General features: G+C 34.4%; 1 protein-coding gene across 6 annotated transcripts; it reads left to right on the plus strand.

Moving 5' to 3' along the window:
- The first annotated feature begins 4,848 nt into the window (after positions 1-4,848).
- On the plus strand, positions 4,849-16,915 carry LOC140671609 (uncharacterized). Of its 6 annotated transcripts, none has more exons than XM_072903041.1 (9): positions 4,849-5,474; positions 6,427-6,514; positions 6,737-6,847; positions 6,958-7,600; positions 7,905-7,997; positions 8,283-8,369; positions 9,535-9,693; positions 9,832-10,135; positions 10,228-16,915. In XM_072903041.1, the coding sequence occupies exons 2-9, from the start codon at positions 6,446-6,448 to the stop codon at positions 10,526-10,528; spliced, it is 1,767 nt and encodes a 588-aa protein (XP_072759142.1). In that variant the 5' UTR covers positions 4,849-5,474; positions 6,427-6,445; the 3' UTR covers positions 10,529-16,915. The 6 variants fall into 6 exon arrangements, with proteins under 6 accessions (XP_072759142.1, XP_072759147.1, XP_072759145.1 ...); XM_072903042.1 differs by lacking the exon at positions 4,849-5,474 and adding an exon at positions 5,481-6,114; XM_072903043.1 differs by lacking the exon at positions 4,849-5,474 and adding an exon at positions 6,249-6,336.
- Positions 16,916-17,243: the final 328 nt, after the last annotated feature.

The raw sequence follows: 17,243 nt of genomic DNA on the forward strand, positions 1-17,243 counted from the left end.
TATTTTACGCATTTTAATGACATTTTATTATAGAATTTACTGTTATTGAAAAATTGATGAAGTTAATTACTCTATTGAAGCTATAAAGATAATTAAAAAAGTATAGATTATAAAAATTAATTTTTGTTAGATTTCAAGACAATAGTTGAGCTGTAAAAAAATTCAAAATGTTCGAAAAACAACTTTCGATTTGGGATGCATTTAATTTCATAAAAAAATTGACCAATGATATTTTAAATACATGCATAGACTTACAATCAATTGATTGCCACATCTTTTTGCATGATTAATAAAATTACACTACGGATTGCCAGTAATATCGTTCGACATACAAAACAACCATTCAAAATGAATCATAATCTCTATCGAGCTTGTGCTCATCATTTATATTTGTAGAAATAACCACCGGAAGATTAACACGAATGCTTGCCAGTAAACATGGAAGATGTCTGGAGACTTGAGACGAAAATGACACCAGAGAAAGTGACTCATCGAGATCACTTATGACGATCAATGTCATTTCAAAGAAAAAAACTAACGATGAATATTTATTTTTGGAAATAGATAAATGATTCACGAAAAGCGAAATAAAAAGGCTTTTGTATTTTCTCGAGTATAATAAATAACGTTAATTGAATGGGAAAGAATAATTTCATCTTGAAGAGTAACGAGAATAATTCATCTGTTAAATACACCTGCCGCCGAATATCCATATATAAAACACTAAAAATGAATATCAAATATTTTTACGATAAAACTGACGTACCTTTTATCGAGTTCAACCATAATAACAGACGCACCCAGCCAAAAAGGAAAAAAGTGGATTCGAATGCAATTTTGCATCTTTTCGCGCGTTTCCAAATCTATTAAATCCTCGACATGCAGAATGGATATTTGTAGAATTCTTCACTTTAATTCCTGATCAGGAAGCTGAAAGTTTATTATAAGATTCTAAAATTAATTTATTACAAGACTCTAAAATTTGTTTATCACAAAAGTCTAGTAATATCTTAAATTAAATAAATTAAATTAAACAAAAATAAACATATATATATTATTATACATGCTTCTTTATACGGTATCTTAAAATAAAATTGGTATAAATTTACATTAGTCTTCATTATATATTCAAGAACTATTATACGATTGCAAATTGCTTTCTCACAAGAAACAGAAAGAGAGAGAGAGAGGGAGAGAGAGGGACAGAGAGAGAAAGAGAGAGAGAGAGAGAGACAGACGATGTATTTTTATCACTTTATAAAATTTCATCGAGAATACGCGCTGATTCTTCTGCTGTTTCAGCTCTCATCTCCGACAATTTTCCGAGAAAGAAACAAATTTGCCAAATGGAACATTTTATTCTGCTGTATACGGTGTTGCATAAAACTTCCAAGAAATTTGTCGTTAAAAAATAATACAAATTAAGAAATGAACACTCCGTATTACTATAATCATCTTTAGTAAATGGACTTCGTCACCTTTCAATACTTGTAATTTATAGTATATGATAAATGTGAACCCTTTTTCTCTCTTTCTACAGTGTGTGAAAAATATCGTGAAATTACTTTAATTTATCACGAATTGAAAAACAATTTAAGAAATCATGTGTATAGAGGGAAATAAAAAATGAATAAAAAATCGACTATAAATTTTCTCTTTTCAATATTAAAGACTCGAACCAGAAGTAAAGATCACCAAGCATAAAAAGATGTACGCGACGCATCTCCGTTTATTTTTACTTTTTTTTAGTTTAATTTTATTTTTTTTTTTTACGGAGAAAAACCTTCATAAATTTTCTCAGTATCTGGGGTGAAACCCAAAGGTTATGCCGGATTCTTATCGACTAAAACCCCCTGGGTGTCCTTCCTCTGATACCATATTGAAAGCGCCTTGTTCTGAAACTGAATTACAGTACTTCTGGGGTATCCCTCCACTTATCTTCGCTTCATTTATTTCGCAGTAGAAATGCGAAACTATAGTCAGACAGATGTAACTATTGTTGCATACCATGTTGCATATGTAGCATACTTTCTTTACTTTACATTTTTTAGACAGAACGTATATATTATTGCTTTCTCACATTCTAATATTCTTGGAGGCTCGTAACGCTGCATGATTATTATATGTGTATGTACAACAAAGTGTGCATCAAGAGTGTAGGCATAAATAATAAATAAATAAATGCATTCCAAATAAAGAAAATAAAGAATCATCATCTTTGTCAATTTGTTCAAAAATGTCGTCTTATATATTATGTACAGATTATAAGCGATTATCATTCTTTTAAAAAAAATCATTCTTTATGAAAATAATTCTGTGACGCGCAATTTTTTCTCTAAATACACAATTTTTTTTATTTACAAAACATTACAAGTCTCTGTGGACTTTCGTAGATTTCTTGTAAAAATTTTGGTAAAAATAAAAAATCTCTGACTTGGTGACATACGAACACAAAGACTCGAAATAAAGAATGATTCAAGAAATATCCGACGCGAAGACGCAGAAGATCAGAACGTTTATTTATAAATGCATATTTTTTTTCAATGACGATTAACTATATTTATTCCAGAATCCAAAGAGTAATCGCTAAATTTAATATTTAAATGAGCATACTTTAACTTTTAGCATTTTTATCAGGTTTTACATCATTTCCGAGATTTAAGAAACAAAAGATGAACCGCGAAAAGCATGTCTAAAATAAACCGTTGCTAAAATCATCAACATCGATAAAAAGAGGAAAAATAAAGTGTCGTCGTCTTCGTGATAAAAATAACGCGTCTTGCGGCACATGAATCGGTTATACTCTAAAATGTGGCATCATAAAATCTGAGTTCAGGTACAATTTCATTCTCGATTATGACTTGTTTCAATTTAAAAAATATTACATTCAGAATTATCATTATTCCTTTCATTTTGAAAATATTTTAAAACACTTTTATACTTTGATAATTATAATTTGTTTACAGTAATGAGAATAATGAAAGCAACAATAATATAATACTGTAATTAAATAATTAAAATTAAATTATTAAAATATCAAAACAAAATAAAAATAAAAACATTAATAATATGCTTTATTAAATTAATAAAAGCGTTTCAGATTTCACTAAATGTATAATTTATTTTAATTCCAAAATAATCCTTTATTCAGGTGTAAAATTACAAAAATAAAAGTATTATTATTAAATTATTATTATTAAATTAAAGTTTTAATTAATCTTTTTTTTTGATAAAAATAATAATAAATTATAAATTGTTTTTATTTATGATATATATATATATATATATATGATACAAAATAGAATACATAATTAAAAATTATTTAAAAAACTTAATTATTAAATATTTTGTTTAATAATAATTTTATTTTTGTAAATTTATATCTAAATAAAGGATTATCTCAATAAAATAAATAAATGCATTTAAAATACGAATTAATTAATTTGAAAAGATGAGAATCAATATCATTAATTAATTCGAAAAAAGAAAAAAAAACAATTATTTATAGATTTAGTAGATTAAGGATATAAAAAGATAGAATTTTTAAATATATTTATGTTGAAAAAAAAGATTAAATTAAAAAAAAAATTATTACAATTACAGTATTATATTATTATAATATAAATTGTAATAATAAATTGCAGTATTGAGAATAGTAATAATTAAAATAATAAATAATTGTGTTTAATTATATAAAAATATATAATTAAGAAAATTACTTTGAATGCTTCCCAGCAAGACACACTGTAATACAGTGTCCATTAGTGTGAGTGAGACATACTGATATGGTCTTCCTCACACTAATGGATTGCACTGTGTCGCCTGTGGTACTCGCTGAAAAATGCCGTCTATCTTGTATATAAAAAATCGTTTTACAAATTCTTTTATGGTAAGAGATGAGAAAATAGTGATAATAAAAATATTCGATTTCAATATAAGATATATAAGATTACCTGTATGCAACGTAATATGACAAAGTATAAATAAGACGGAAACGATTCAATTAACACTAGATTAATTAGTGAATACTAACTCCATCTGTTGTTGCATCTTACAATTACTTGCAACTACATTTGAAGCTTTATTCGCGTGATTCTAACACCTCAGCAGTCATTGGCTATGTTCAACTTGGCGCTAAAATTTAAAAACGCAAAGATTAAAAGCGTCTGATTAATTTAAGACTAAAGAAATCTTTGCTCCTTTTTCTCTTGATTAATCAACCAAACGTTTCCAAGTATTTGTGTTTAGTTAAACATGGCCATTAATACAAAGTATAATGAAACAATTTGAAAGAATCACAAAAAAAAAAAAAAAAAAGAGTTTCTATTATCAGTTGATTTATCAAACCATCAAAAATTTATCCAAACAAAGTAAAAAAGAGATATGTATATTCGTATTCTTCAAATAAAGAAATAAATAAAATCGTAAATGTAGAAAATTTGAAAGAAAACAAACCTGTATAAAGAAGAACGCTTCGATATGAACAACTCTTGCAAAGATAAAAGAGATTCATCCCTTTAGAAGTTCAAACACTTTGCACTCTCTTCTAATTTTCTTCTTCCATCACTTTTTCTTTCAAATTTCAAGTACATAACTCGTATTCCGCTTTACAACGTTCACAATTCACAAGCAAGAAACGTAACACGTACAGTATCGAGAAAGAAAGGGATATCCGAAGAAAGACGCTCCGTGAACGTAGGCCCTTAACGACGTCGACCAATCGGCGCGCGGTAATGCGCGCGCTGATTGGCCGGCGCGTCGCCGTACGTGACGCGCGCGTCGATTGGTCAATCGGCGTGGAAGGCTTCGCGATCCACGGAGCGTCTTTCTCTCGAGCCCGTGTTTTCTCTCTTTCGGCTTTCGGCCGCGACTGTGTGTATCACGAGCACGAGCACGAGCGTCGCCGGAACAGCGACCTTGGCGGGAGCAACGGCTGCGCTAACGGTAGGCGCCCGCAAACGCTTCGTAAAAAGGCAGCATCAGAGGCAGAGGGAATGAGGAGGGGGTGAGGAGCAGGAGGGAAGACGGGGAGAACAGGACAGCGCGCTTTCCGTGTCGCCCATTGTTGTCCTCGTCGCGCGTGTAATGGCCACCGTGAAGATTCGTTAACGCGTCGCACGCACGATACGCCATAATCGCGCCCTGGCCTAGCCCGTGTGACGGATAAACGTTACGAGTCGTGTCCGGTCGCGTGTAACACCGTGCTCGGGCAGTTTAATACCGCCATCGGCGGTAACGCGACAGAGAGAGCGAGCGAGAGAGGAAGCGGGAAGACACAGAGGGTGAAGGGGAGCGAGAGAGAGAAAACGACGTACACGACGAGGAGGAGCGGCGGCGGCCGCGCGCTTCGTACCTACAGTCGCCGCAACCGCCAACCGCGCCGCTCTACGCAGCCGACCATGATTTGCGCGGGCCAACAACGCTGCTGCTGCTGCTGCTGCTGCTGGTTGACAAGCGTGTGATTACACGACGAGGTGATTATTCGCGCGCGTTCCGAACCGACCGCGTGCCGAAGCGTTGCTCGCGAGCGCGCCCAGTCTTAACCAGCCAAGCCAAGCCAAGTGAAGCCAAGCTAGCCCAAGCCGACCCAAGCCAAGCCAAGCTAAGCTAGGCGGGAGTGTTGGAAAAACGAACGAGAAGCGAACGTTCGGACGCGGGCCGTCGCGATTTCTTTCGGATGACGAGACCTAACGCCGGCAGGAAGCGTCTGTCGGAAACGCGTCTCGCCGAACGCCATTGATTTCTCACCTCGCGCGAGACCGACCGCTGATCGCCGATCGCCGACCACCGACCGCGCTCTCCGCAACGAGAGCGTCGCGCGCGCGGCACAACACGAGGGGCCTCGAGGCCCGAGAACACCCATCCCCTCCTCCTCCTGCTTCTCCTCCTTCTCCTATGTACTCGGTTTTTTCTTCCTCCGTAGATGTTGAATCGCGAAAGTCGTGCGTACACAACCCAACCCGAGACCCGAGACCCACGCGCGAAATCGTCTTCGGGGTAAACCCGCTGCGCGGGCACTTCGCGTCATCCGTCGCCGTCATGGCAACTAGAGGATCATCGGTTACCGCTCGGCAGCCGGACTTTTAACCCCGCGGCTCGTCGGACTATACACACGTGAGTATGTTTATCAGTATGTCGGAACGCCAGTGTAACTTCGTTTTCGCGCGCGTCTCGAAACGGCACGCGCGGCACGCGGCCTTCACGTTCGCTTCTCGATTTATTCTCCTCCCTCTCGTCTACTTCGCATCGCACTCTCCTGCTGCGTCCATCGCGCCAAAGTCACGTCCATCCTTACCCTTGGCGCGGCTTTGATCATGGGGTTCGTCCTCGCTTAGGGTAGAATCTCCTAGTGTTGCTTTTCGCATACCTTGCACGTTCTCGCTTTTAAGCCGATAGTTTTACAACGACTGCCTATTGATTGTGCAGGGTCAAAGGCAATACATCAATGGCCCTAGAATCAAATGGCAACAACGTGGTGTGGTTGAACACAACCCGTCCTGATCAAATACAGCAGGTATGCGTCGCGTGCAAGGCAAATTCGTAATAAGCGAGGCAACGTATGTGTTTGCGAACAATGATCAAGTGCTGGTTTATCTCGATTTTATAAATATGTGATTTTCATTTGAGACTCGTATTTGAGATATTGCAAAGCATAAACTTGTCGCAATATAATTTCTCTCTCTTATTGTGTGTTTGAGATTAAAATATTGTCTAACAAGTCATTCTGAACCAACAGAGTCAACCGATCGAGCAGCCATTGAAGTGTTCCATGTTTACTCAAACGGAGCAGACTAACAGTTTTACTCAGACAGAACAGAGCAATTCGAGTTACGGAGATCAGAGACAGGTTTGTTTGTTCATTTATTTTCCCAATAAATAAAAACTATAATAGAAAAATTAACTTTTTGTTTTTTCTCTCATTAACGAAGCATATTGAATAGTTTTTCTTTTGTACAGCAACAAACAGCAATGTTTGACCCGCAACAGATCCAGCAGCAACAAGCTGCTGCGCAGGGTCAACAGTCCCAGCAGCAGCAGTCTCAGCAGATGTATGTCACGGACAAGAAGGAGGACAAGTCTCAGCAGCAACAGCAGTCTGCCACTTCCGAGTTCCCTTCCTCCTTCTACTACAACGTCAACATGCTGCAGAAGGTTCAAACAAACGCGGTGAGCACAATCAGTGCAATCGCCGACGACAAGGGTTGTTATCGTTTCGATGTGCAACCTGTTGGTTATAACACATTACTGAATCAGATGAGCATTGCCGCTGCCACCAATGCGACCTTCAAGTGTGACATTTGCGGACTGGTCTTTGGTCATGTGAGCCTGCTGCAACATCATAAACGGATTCACAACTCGACGCCCAACAGCAATCTGCCGCAACAACCACAGCAGATTGTGGTACAAGGGCCGACAACGGTGACTGTCGCTACCACGCCAGAAAGACCGTACACCTGTGACACTTGTGGAGCGTGTTTTGCATTACCAGGAGAATTAAAAAGTCACAAAACAAACATGCATCAGAAACCTAAGGTGCAAATCTGTGAAGATTGTGGCAGTGAGGACCCGTGCGAACATCATCCAACTAAAGTTAAAAAGAGTATGTCCTTAGCAATTATTTTTAATCACGGTGTATTTGTCTCACAGTAATATCATTGATTTCAATGACAATATGATGTAAAGAATTTAAAATTGACATCTTACATTAAAAATTATTACTAAAAATTTTATCACATTACAAGTATAATACGTTATAATTCATACTGCGCTAGCCTTAGAACACAATTATTCGTGGACTTTGCTTTCGTTGTAATTGCAAATTATTGCCACTGCAATATCACTTATAGTTGGACATGCAAAACTTATGCAACTTAAAAAATCAAGATATGTATTCGTTTGTGTAGCTATCAAACCTGGTCATCATCCTGTGAAACGGAGGGGTGTTACCAGTGTCACCAAATGTCACAAGTGCAATGGCACAGGGATTATTTTTATTGGTAAGTATCAGTGCTGCCAACTTTTGATTGTTGATTGGATGTCACTTGATACCGCTGATAGGCCGAAGAAAGATGTTGCTGATAAAATACCAAGCTGTTTTCCTTTTAAATTCTTGAACTTAGATTTAAATTCTTATATTTGATGTTGATCCAAGTGTATGATTATAAATGATAAATATGTGTATTATATCTGTATCAGCAACATCTTGTTCAGTTGTTTAGTCATCTTTTTCCATCCATACGTTTCATTATTATCATGATCGTACATCGGATGATGTATGGTAGGTAAACACGACGAAAAACTAGATTCTGGAATCAGTTCCCTCGCAAAGTGTGGCGGCTGCAAGGCTACAGGCCGCATCGTCATAGGAAGTAAGTCGGATATAATTATCGTCAACACACAACAGAGTATGGGATCTGTTTTGATTACTATGTCTCAGTAATATTGTCTTTCTTCAATAATGACACTTTAAATTCATTCTCCGCGATATATATTTAATATTTGCACAAATTTATTGATATTTTACTAAAATCGCGCCGATATATTTACATTTTATAAAAAAAAAATATTGAATTAAACATTGTACAAAGAAATTAATTGGAATTAACTTAATATTGAGTACACAAAGTTCACCGACTTTGAAACTTGACATTTAAAAAATATTAATTTAAATCAATCAAAGAGAACTTTTTTACTAGACATATTTATTAAAAATACTCAAGATGAAAACTTTCGAGCATTTTCAATAAATATATCAAAGAAATGAAGGGTTTACTGATGAATCTAAAATTAATATTTTCTAAACATCGAGTCTGATGTTATTTATTTTTCTTTAGTATTACTTTACTTTTGCTTGCATGTATATTTTTGTAGATGAAAAATATATATTTTTGTTGCTTTTTTTATTTCATTCTTTTTTAATATGTGTTTTATTTACTATTGCTATGACAGATTTCAAACTGGTTGTGATTTTTTTTTATTTTTTGTTAGTTTTTCTTTTCTTTTTTAGTAGAACTGTTGACATCTAAATTTAAGGACGATGGCACAGAATGAAATCCCCTAAGGGACAGTTTTATAAATTTATATTGCATTGTAATGTTTTTCATATATACGATAAGCTATTAATACTGTTAAATTTCCGTTCAGCCGTTTACGATTCTTTCAATTCTTTCGCGATACGGCCTATTTATTAGAGATCATTTTTCACAAACGCGTGATAGAAACAAAGCCGCAGAGTTTCATATCGTTTGTGACATTCAAATTTTCTTATAGTGCACTAACTTTTACAACAGCCTGCATGATCGAATTGTTTCACACAACAATTGTTACATTTAATTATTTCATTTTGTGATTTCATATTCCATATGTATACATTATCCCTTTTTTGTATAAGAAAAAAATAAATATTAGTATCATAAATAAACTCGCATCGCGTAGATTGATAGATTTTTCACAAATAAACTTCGAGCTTATCACTTTTTTGTAGAACTGGCCCTTTGAGGAAAACTAAAGTCTTGTCTATATTTTCAATTTCAGGTGGCAAGCAAAACAGTCAAAATCAGGCGGAAAAACCATTTCACTGTAACGTTTGCGATGGTACATTTTCTCGATATTCTTCACTCTGGTCCCACAAGAGACTTCACTCGGGAGACAAACCATTTAAATGTGAAGTTTGTGGTTTAGCATTTGCAAAGGGTAAGTAAATAAAGAATTGTGTAAAACCGCAAATGATAATGAGGTATACAAACTCGTTTCCATGTGTAATGACTAATCACCTTATATAAGTTTATTTTATGACAAAAATTGTTATCGCGCTTCTTTTTCCCGCTTTAGCCGCCTATTTGAAAAATCACGGACGAGTTCATACCGGCGAGAAGCCGTTCAAATGCAGCGTGTGCGGCATGCAATTTTCGCAAAGCCCGCATTTGAAGAATCATGAGCGAATTCATTCCGGCGAACGGCCGTATCAGTGTGAGGTTTGCGAAAAGACATTCGCCAGACACTCGACGCTGTGGAATCATAGAAGGATCCATACTGGCGAAAAGCCATACAGGTGTAACATTTGCGGTTCCGCTTTCAATCAAGCCACGCACCTCAAAAATCACGCAAAAGTTCATACCGGTGAAAAGCCACACAGGTAAACTCGCGTTTTACTCGAAATTTGGATTATTAAATTATATTTGTTTGTATTTTCGATTGCACAAGAAATTGAATTCTTTGTTCCCTCAGGTGTGATATATGTGAGATCGGATTTTCCGATCGTTTCGCGCTCAAGCGTCACCGTGCGATTCACGAAAAGTACGGTCAGACAGCGCGAAATCAGAACGCTAATAATCCGGCTAACGCACAGCAAGCCAACGCAAGTAGTCAACAACAACAGCCGCAGCAGCAGCAACAGCCGCAGCAGGCACAACAAGGCCAAGTCGTGGTTGTGAACGCGACCACTCCCGTCACCGTCAGCCAAGGGCAAGGTCAAGTGATGCTCGACGAGGTCTACAAGTGTCAGGTGGCCTTCCCAGAGCCTAAATGATTCAGCTAGAGAATACCTTTCAGGAGCTGGTAAAGAGGTTAACTTTTCTAATCTTTTTTTTTTAATGGATATTAATCTTGAAAAAAGCGAAATCTATGAATGTATGATATTGAGGATATATACGGACTGTATCTTAAAAGAATCAGGTGAGTCCAGCATGAGTGATCGAGCAGTGCGTCTCTTTTTTTTTCTCGCGTGCGATGACTCGAATTTTATGGAAGAATATTTGGTGGCTATCAGTAGTTTGGATATAGATATGGAAAAAATTCGAAAAAAATGGAAAAAAATGGACAGAAAGACTCTGCGACATTTACGCGAGTGAAAAATTTCGTGGAATGTGTCCTCGGAAGAGTTCGGCTCGTAATATAATCGGACGATTCCCCAACCGCCAAGATCAACGAAGTCTCTTTGTGAAGTAATAGAGAAAAACACGTCTACCTTTATATTTTGTCTTTCGAAAAAGGTGGAAGAATAATTGAATCGTATCGCGCGGTGTATCTCATATATATATATATTAGTTTTTTAAAACGAAACGGGAAATGTAATTGTATAATCGTATCATTCTCTCTTATGTGTGTAATAATCGTTGATTTGTCCTTAAAAACAAAATTGCTAGACTATTTGCCAACATTTCATAACGTGAATGGCATTGTGCAATAGTTTTGACAAATTTTGCGATTAGATCGACGACACAATGTACTGATTGAATGATTGTAACAGAGAATTGCGGCGGCGTGTATTTCGGCGATAAAAAGCGCAAGTATGAGGTATTAAGCTTTTTTTTCCGTAAATCAGAAATTCAATTACAAATGAAAGGAAAAAGAAATAATTGTCCATACAATGCCCAAACCTCGGCCCTTCCGATTCACACGTAATGTCAATGATTATAAATTAATCGCGTGTAAATTGTAAAATTGTGTTTAAAAATCTTAGTATTGAAATCTTTATTCAATTTCGACTGCAAACATTATTTATCCGACAAATACGAACGCGAGAACATGGATATATGTGAACAGAGAATTTTCAACGGCGCTTAATTGCGGATAACGTGGAACGGAACGACATCGCGATCTGTGCGAGCCCTCTTCCGTCCAGTCATTCGGGATCAGAAAGCATCGCATTACCGAGATGATGATAACAACGACCACGATAACAGCGGCGAAAGAGTAGTGCGGCATACCTATATAACTCGCTGGAGCTGCAATAATAATAGTGAATATCGACGGGCAGACTAATCCGTTTTATAATTTTAAGAGGCCGCGAATTATATGAATATATTAGTTGATGAATAGTTACTAGTTTGTAATGACAAGTAGCCGAGCTAGATATTACCTATACATATAAATATATATATATATATATATATATATATATACATTAATTTTTATATCCCCACTTGTTAAAGCGATCCCGCACCATCGCTACTTTTAAGTATCAAGGATCACCAAACGAATACATTGTACATTGATAGCTCCATATATTCATAATTGGTGACTTGTGTGCTATAAAGTACAGTCACGGTATATGTATATTTTCAAAGCTGTTATTTGGATACCCTCTCGAGAGCATCGATAGATGATTCTTCTTGCAATTGTTTCACGAGTATTGCTTTTTTTTATTGTCATTTAATTATTGTTGCATTTTTATTTGCAAACTCGTCACCAAGTTATTGGAGTGGTGGGGCTACGCATCATCTTCCTTTGCACAATTTTAAAAAAAATTTTATAGCTTATCATGAAGGAAATAAACGGTTTGAAGATTCTTCGAAAAATAATTTTTTTTATACGAAATTACATTTATTACATTTTCGCGGAGTATTATAAGACATGTCACATTAAGTCTACATGATTGTTAAAAAACTCGATGCTCGAATTTTGTATGGAATTCGAAATTGGGAATATTTCTCTATTTTACTAATTAACTTGTAAAAAATAAAGGTACACAATTATATAATTTTACTTTTATATAATTATAATACCTGTTACAGTATTTTTTCGATTAGATTAGAAACTTTATGCGCTGAATTTCCTATCTTTGTTTTCAGTTTATCGGGATTAGAATAGAGCTGTCTAAGCCGTGACTTATACCCAACAATTAATTTATCAACACTCTGCGTTATATATCTTTGTTTGCAGTTTTTTTATAATGTAAAAAAACAGCAAATAATTATGTTATAATGTAAGAGATAAGTTGTAGTAATATGGTTGAAAATTAGAGAGAAAATGTGATGATATATGCGCTCAAAAAACCGGTGAGTCACGGATTAAATTATCACTTAATAATAAGTTAAAAATATGAAGCATAGTCAGCACATAATGCAGCATCGTAAGATTTGCTACAGAATGGCATATTTTGTTCTCTCTTTCTATATTGTGAAAAAAAAAGAAAAATTTTTCGTTTCAAGAATCGACGAATTCTTTAAATTTTGATTAGGAGAAAAAATATATAAAATTAAAAATGAAGATTATCTTTAAATTTTTCTTCAAGAGTTTTAAAGCTTTTTTCAAAATCTTTTGGAAAAAATTCACAATTTTTTTCTTTTTTTTTTCTTAATATTTATTGATAGAGAGAACTCATCCTAAATAGTTTTATTAAAACTGGAACGTCACTCTTCAGTATTCTGTATATTCGCTAGAGTAAGCGCAATCGTTTCACGCGTAAACAGTATTGTTACAATTGTTGAACTTCTTTAAGCGAATGTATAATAATGAACGAACGAACAGTGAGAATGTCAAATTTATTTTATTAATATTACAATTTAACACACGGATCTCTTGAAGCAACGAATATTCGTATTCGTTGTTAAAATTCGAAAACTTTTTGTTCGTTTATTGCGTACTTTTTCGCGAATGATTTATGACTTAAAGACATAATAACATATATCGAGAGAGGATCACGCTGAAATGACTTGCACACATTTTACAATTATCAATCGTCCTTGCATTGTCCTATAAGATAAAAAGAAATATATCCGCAATGTACGATAGACGTTTAGTTGTTAAATTTATTACAGAAATATCTCAAATTTCCGTGATTCTCTTGTCCGATCCATTTATGATAAAATTTTTTGCTCCTTTGTATGTAACAGTTAATTGAAAATGTTTTAATACCATCGTAGATGCCTAACATACTTTATTTTATCATATAAACTGAGAGAAATCTATATCTTTGCTGCTCTTAAACAGATTTTAAAAGCTTTCCCTTTCACGTACAAGAATATACATATATCTGTAACATCATGTACACACACATAACACAATTACTTATTAATTACTTATGCGAATATAAATTTTTTTGTATATTAACTTTTATTGTATAAAGTCAAAAATTTTTGATTATAATCAATTATCTTTGAACTCAATTATGTCTATATCTACGTATTTTATACCACATATAGACATAATAGAGTATATAATAAAAATTCTACCATTAAAAAATATTTCGAAAATTGAATAGAGAAGCTAATCTACTGATAAAGGAAAATATAAAAGACTAATAAGAATGTGGTGTCATAGCGATCGATAGCGATAATACAAATTATCCCCTCGTGCAACACGACACGTTTTTCAATTAATATCCCACATAAAAAACATATTTTTGGGAAAAGCTTCTATTTTGATTACCTCACTATCTCTATCAAAACTGTGATCCGATGGTCAAATTTACGGTAGCACATGGCTTAATAAGAGAGCGTCCTCGTCAAAACTTGAGACAAATATACTAGAATGTTCACGAGCGAATACTTTGCGTTAACGTAAGCGCGCGCCCTTTTTCTGAAAATACTTTTGTATATTTATGTATACCTATGTCAAAAAGGAACTATATATAAATGAGAAGAATTGTAGAAATTTGATAAGACCAGAGCGAAGTGTAACGAATATAATTATAAATTGTTAGTAATTCTAAGTAGTTTGTCAAAAATTGCTGCAGGAGATACAGGCCGCGCTGTTCTGAAGTTATTATTATTTTACTATTTTACACACACACACACACACACACACATACACAGTCATCGCATAAAGATATTTTTTATAAACGAGAAATCAATTTTTCCAATAATGCAGTTCTAATTCGCCAAATTACTAATTGTGGTTGCCAAATAATTTAGTTAAAGCAATCGAAGAGAAGCGACTTTTGGTGATGTGCCCTCCCGCAGCAATTCCGTGTATTCCGAGATAATATTTCATAGGCGAAGAACTTAGAGCTTCCGTTTGAATCAAAATTGTCTGGAAGCGTCTTCCTTAATATCACGCGTATGTGTACTCTGGTTTCGTCGAGGCTTTGCGATTTTACTGTACATATGTTTGTAAAACAAGAGAGAAAAAAAACTTCTACGTGTACGCAGAGAATCTTGAAATATCTTTTTCCATTATTTTATCGCTATTATCATGTCCGTATGTAATTATAAGAATTTTCAAACGTAAACGAGCAAACTCGTTGTTCGACTGTAATTATTGACTGCAACTCTTACTATAAGGGTCGAGGTTTCGGGGTGGTAATTTTAGGAAAATCGAATTTTTTATTTGTCCAATAATGTAACAATTGTGTTTGTAGAAGAATACCTCGTACGCAAAGATATCCCCGAAATCCCTTCAAGCATTCGACCCTTTATTTCAGCAATTTTTTTCAGCTAACTTTTAAAGGCCTGAGAACTTGTCAGTTGTATTATTTTGCGCGTACTGTAATTTTATATTTATAAAATAACGATAACGCATGTCTGCGTCAAATTTTATTTTCATTCCGCTAAAGCGTCATAGCGTATTTTTATCTAGTAGCACTTTATCCGATTTAATTGATTTGATATAATTAACGATAATAATTTAATGAGCATTCATCATGTACGAATGAAAGAGGTCATGCTATATGCAGATTAATTTGTCACGCCTCGCTGGATTAATTTATAATATATCTGTGGACAGTATAACGACGATCGTAGTGATTTTTGATAATAAAACACGTTCCTAATAAATTATCTGTTCTTTATATCGTATGATTAAGCGTAACGATTGTAAAGGCGATACCCGGATATTGTGGATATCGTTACCTGCTCTGAGCGACGAAATGTAAATTAGGATTAAATGGCCTCTCGTAAAACGTAAGGAAAATTAAAGACCCTTGGACAAATTTGCAATTTTTTAAGCTAATCTATAACGCATTATCGTGTGAATACGACGACATTGTATGGGCTTAAATATTACTGATCCCTCGAGAAACGTTTTAGTAATTTGTTTGTTATTATGTAAAAAAAAATTGTCGCACACGAGCGAAGTGAAAAAAAAAAACGAGCCGTTAATTTCGTTAATAGGATGCCATCATTACTACTACCTGTCGGTATTCTTACGACGTTAATTTTAGTACATGGGAGTACATTGGTAATCACGTATTTTTTTTTTAACCCGCGTCTACTAAAATCATTTAAATTCGACTATTTTGTATCATAAGATGATGATAAGGAAAGAATGTATCTATAATGCGTTATTTTGATGTAAGTTAAATTATCCTCTCTCATATTATCGCGCTCTGTCTCCATTTCTATCTTTCTCTTTCTTTGATTCAGACAACTGTCACGAATTTCTTTAATTTGCTGATATCAACGAAAAAAATCATTTTATTAAGTAGCCTTTTCCATTGTTATTCTGCTTATTATGCATGCGAGTGCGACCGGAACTCGATGAACTCTTGATTGTCCGGAATTGAGAGATGAATAATTATAAAATAATGTAATATATTATATGTATTAATCTTGCAGGGGCCTCTCTAAGATACAAATTTTATCTGATAACAAATCTTATCTGCAATGTATGTATGTTGAGGAAATTTCACTTAATGATGATATAAACTTGAACAAATTAATTTACCTCAAGACAAATTTTTTTTATGTAGAAAATAAATTTATAAAAATAAATATTGTCCTTTCTTAAAAAAAAATAGCTAAAAGGTGTTCAAAAAGATTGAAACTTTTGTAAAAATTAAGAAAATTTTCATAAATTTCTTTTATTATAATTGAGGAATGATATTACATTCTAAATGATGAATAAATATTTTGCGTCTGAAGATTTATAAATCAAATTAATTAATTTTGGATAATAAAGAGTTCGCTAAGAGTATATACGAGTTATATGAGGCGACCGTGACCGACAAATTATTCATGTATACACCGTTTTATATATGAGGGGAGAGCAGAGAAAGAAGTCATAAGAAGAATGTCACTTTAGATTAGTCTGCTGTCAATATAACTAGAATGATAATTTGAATGTAACGTGTATCATACTTGACTATCGCCTAGATAACGAGCAACCGTACCGAATAAAGGAAACTAGCGCACGATTATATCAGACCTTAGGTAATAATAATAAATGATGTCCGATGGACATTTTCATTTTTGAAGACTCCTGGGTGAACTTTATTTTCGTCGTGTTTGTGCATGTGTGCGTGCGTGAGCGCGTGTGAGCCACAAAAAAAACACACATGTTATTTTATACATTGATTATATATGGAAAGATAAAACTTTGTAGATTTCGAAAGGTCACAATAACCATTTGCAAAGTTATCACTTCATTACCAGACCCGATGTTATCAATATTCCAATACGTAATTCGTATCGAAGCAATTATGAATTATCTATTATTTTTGTTTGTAATAGATTATTTTCTTATAATCACATTCGCTAGATATATATTCCCTAAAGTTGAGAAAAATATTTTAGAATAATTCT

The sequence above is a fragment of the Anoplolepis gracilipes genome, chromosome 12 (assembly GCF_047496725.1).
Source record: "Anoplolepis gracilipes chromosome 12, ASM4749672v1, whole genome shotgun sequence".
Taxonomy (NCBI): domain Eukaryota; kingdom Metazoa; phylum Arthropoda; class Insecta; order Hymenoptera; family Formicidae; genus Anoplolepis; species Anoplolepis gracilipes.

Excerpts from the sequence above, each read along its gene's own strand:
- LOC140671609 (XM_072903041.1), top strand. The coding sequence starts at position 6,446 with ATGGCCCTAGAATCAAATGGCAACAACGTGGTGTGGTTGAACACAACC. Across the intron at positions 6,848-6,957 it reads GTTACGGAGATCAGAGACAG|CAACAAACAGCAATGTTTGA; the intron begins GTTTGTTTGTTC and ends TCTTTTGTACAG. Across the intron at positions 7,601-7,904 it reads TCCAACTAAAGTTAAAAAGA|CTATCAAACCTGGTCATCAT; the intron begins GTATGTCCTTAG and ends TCGTTTGTGTAG.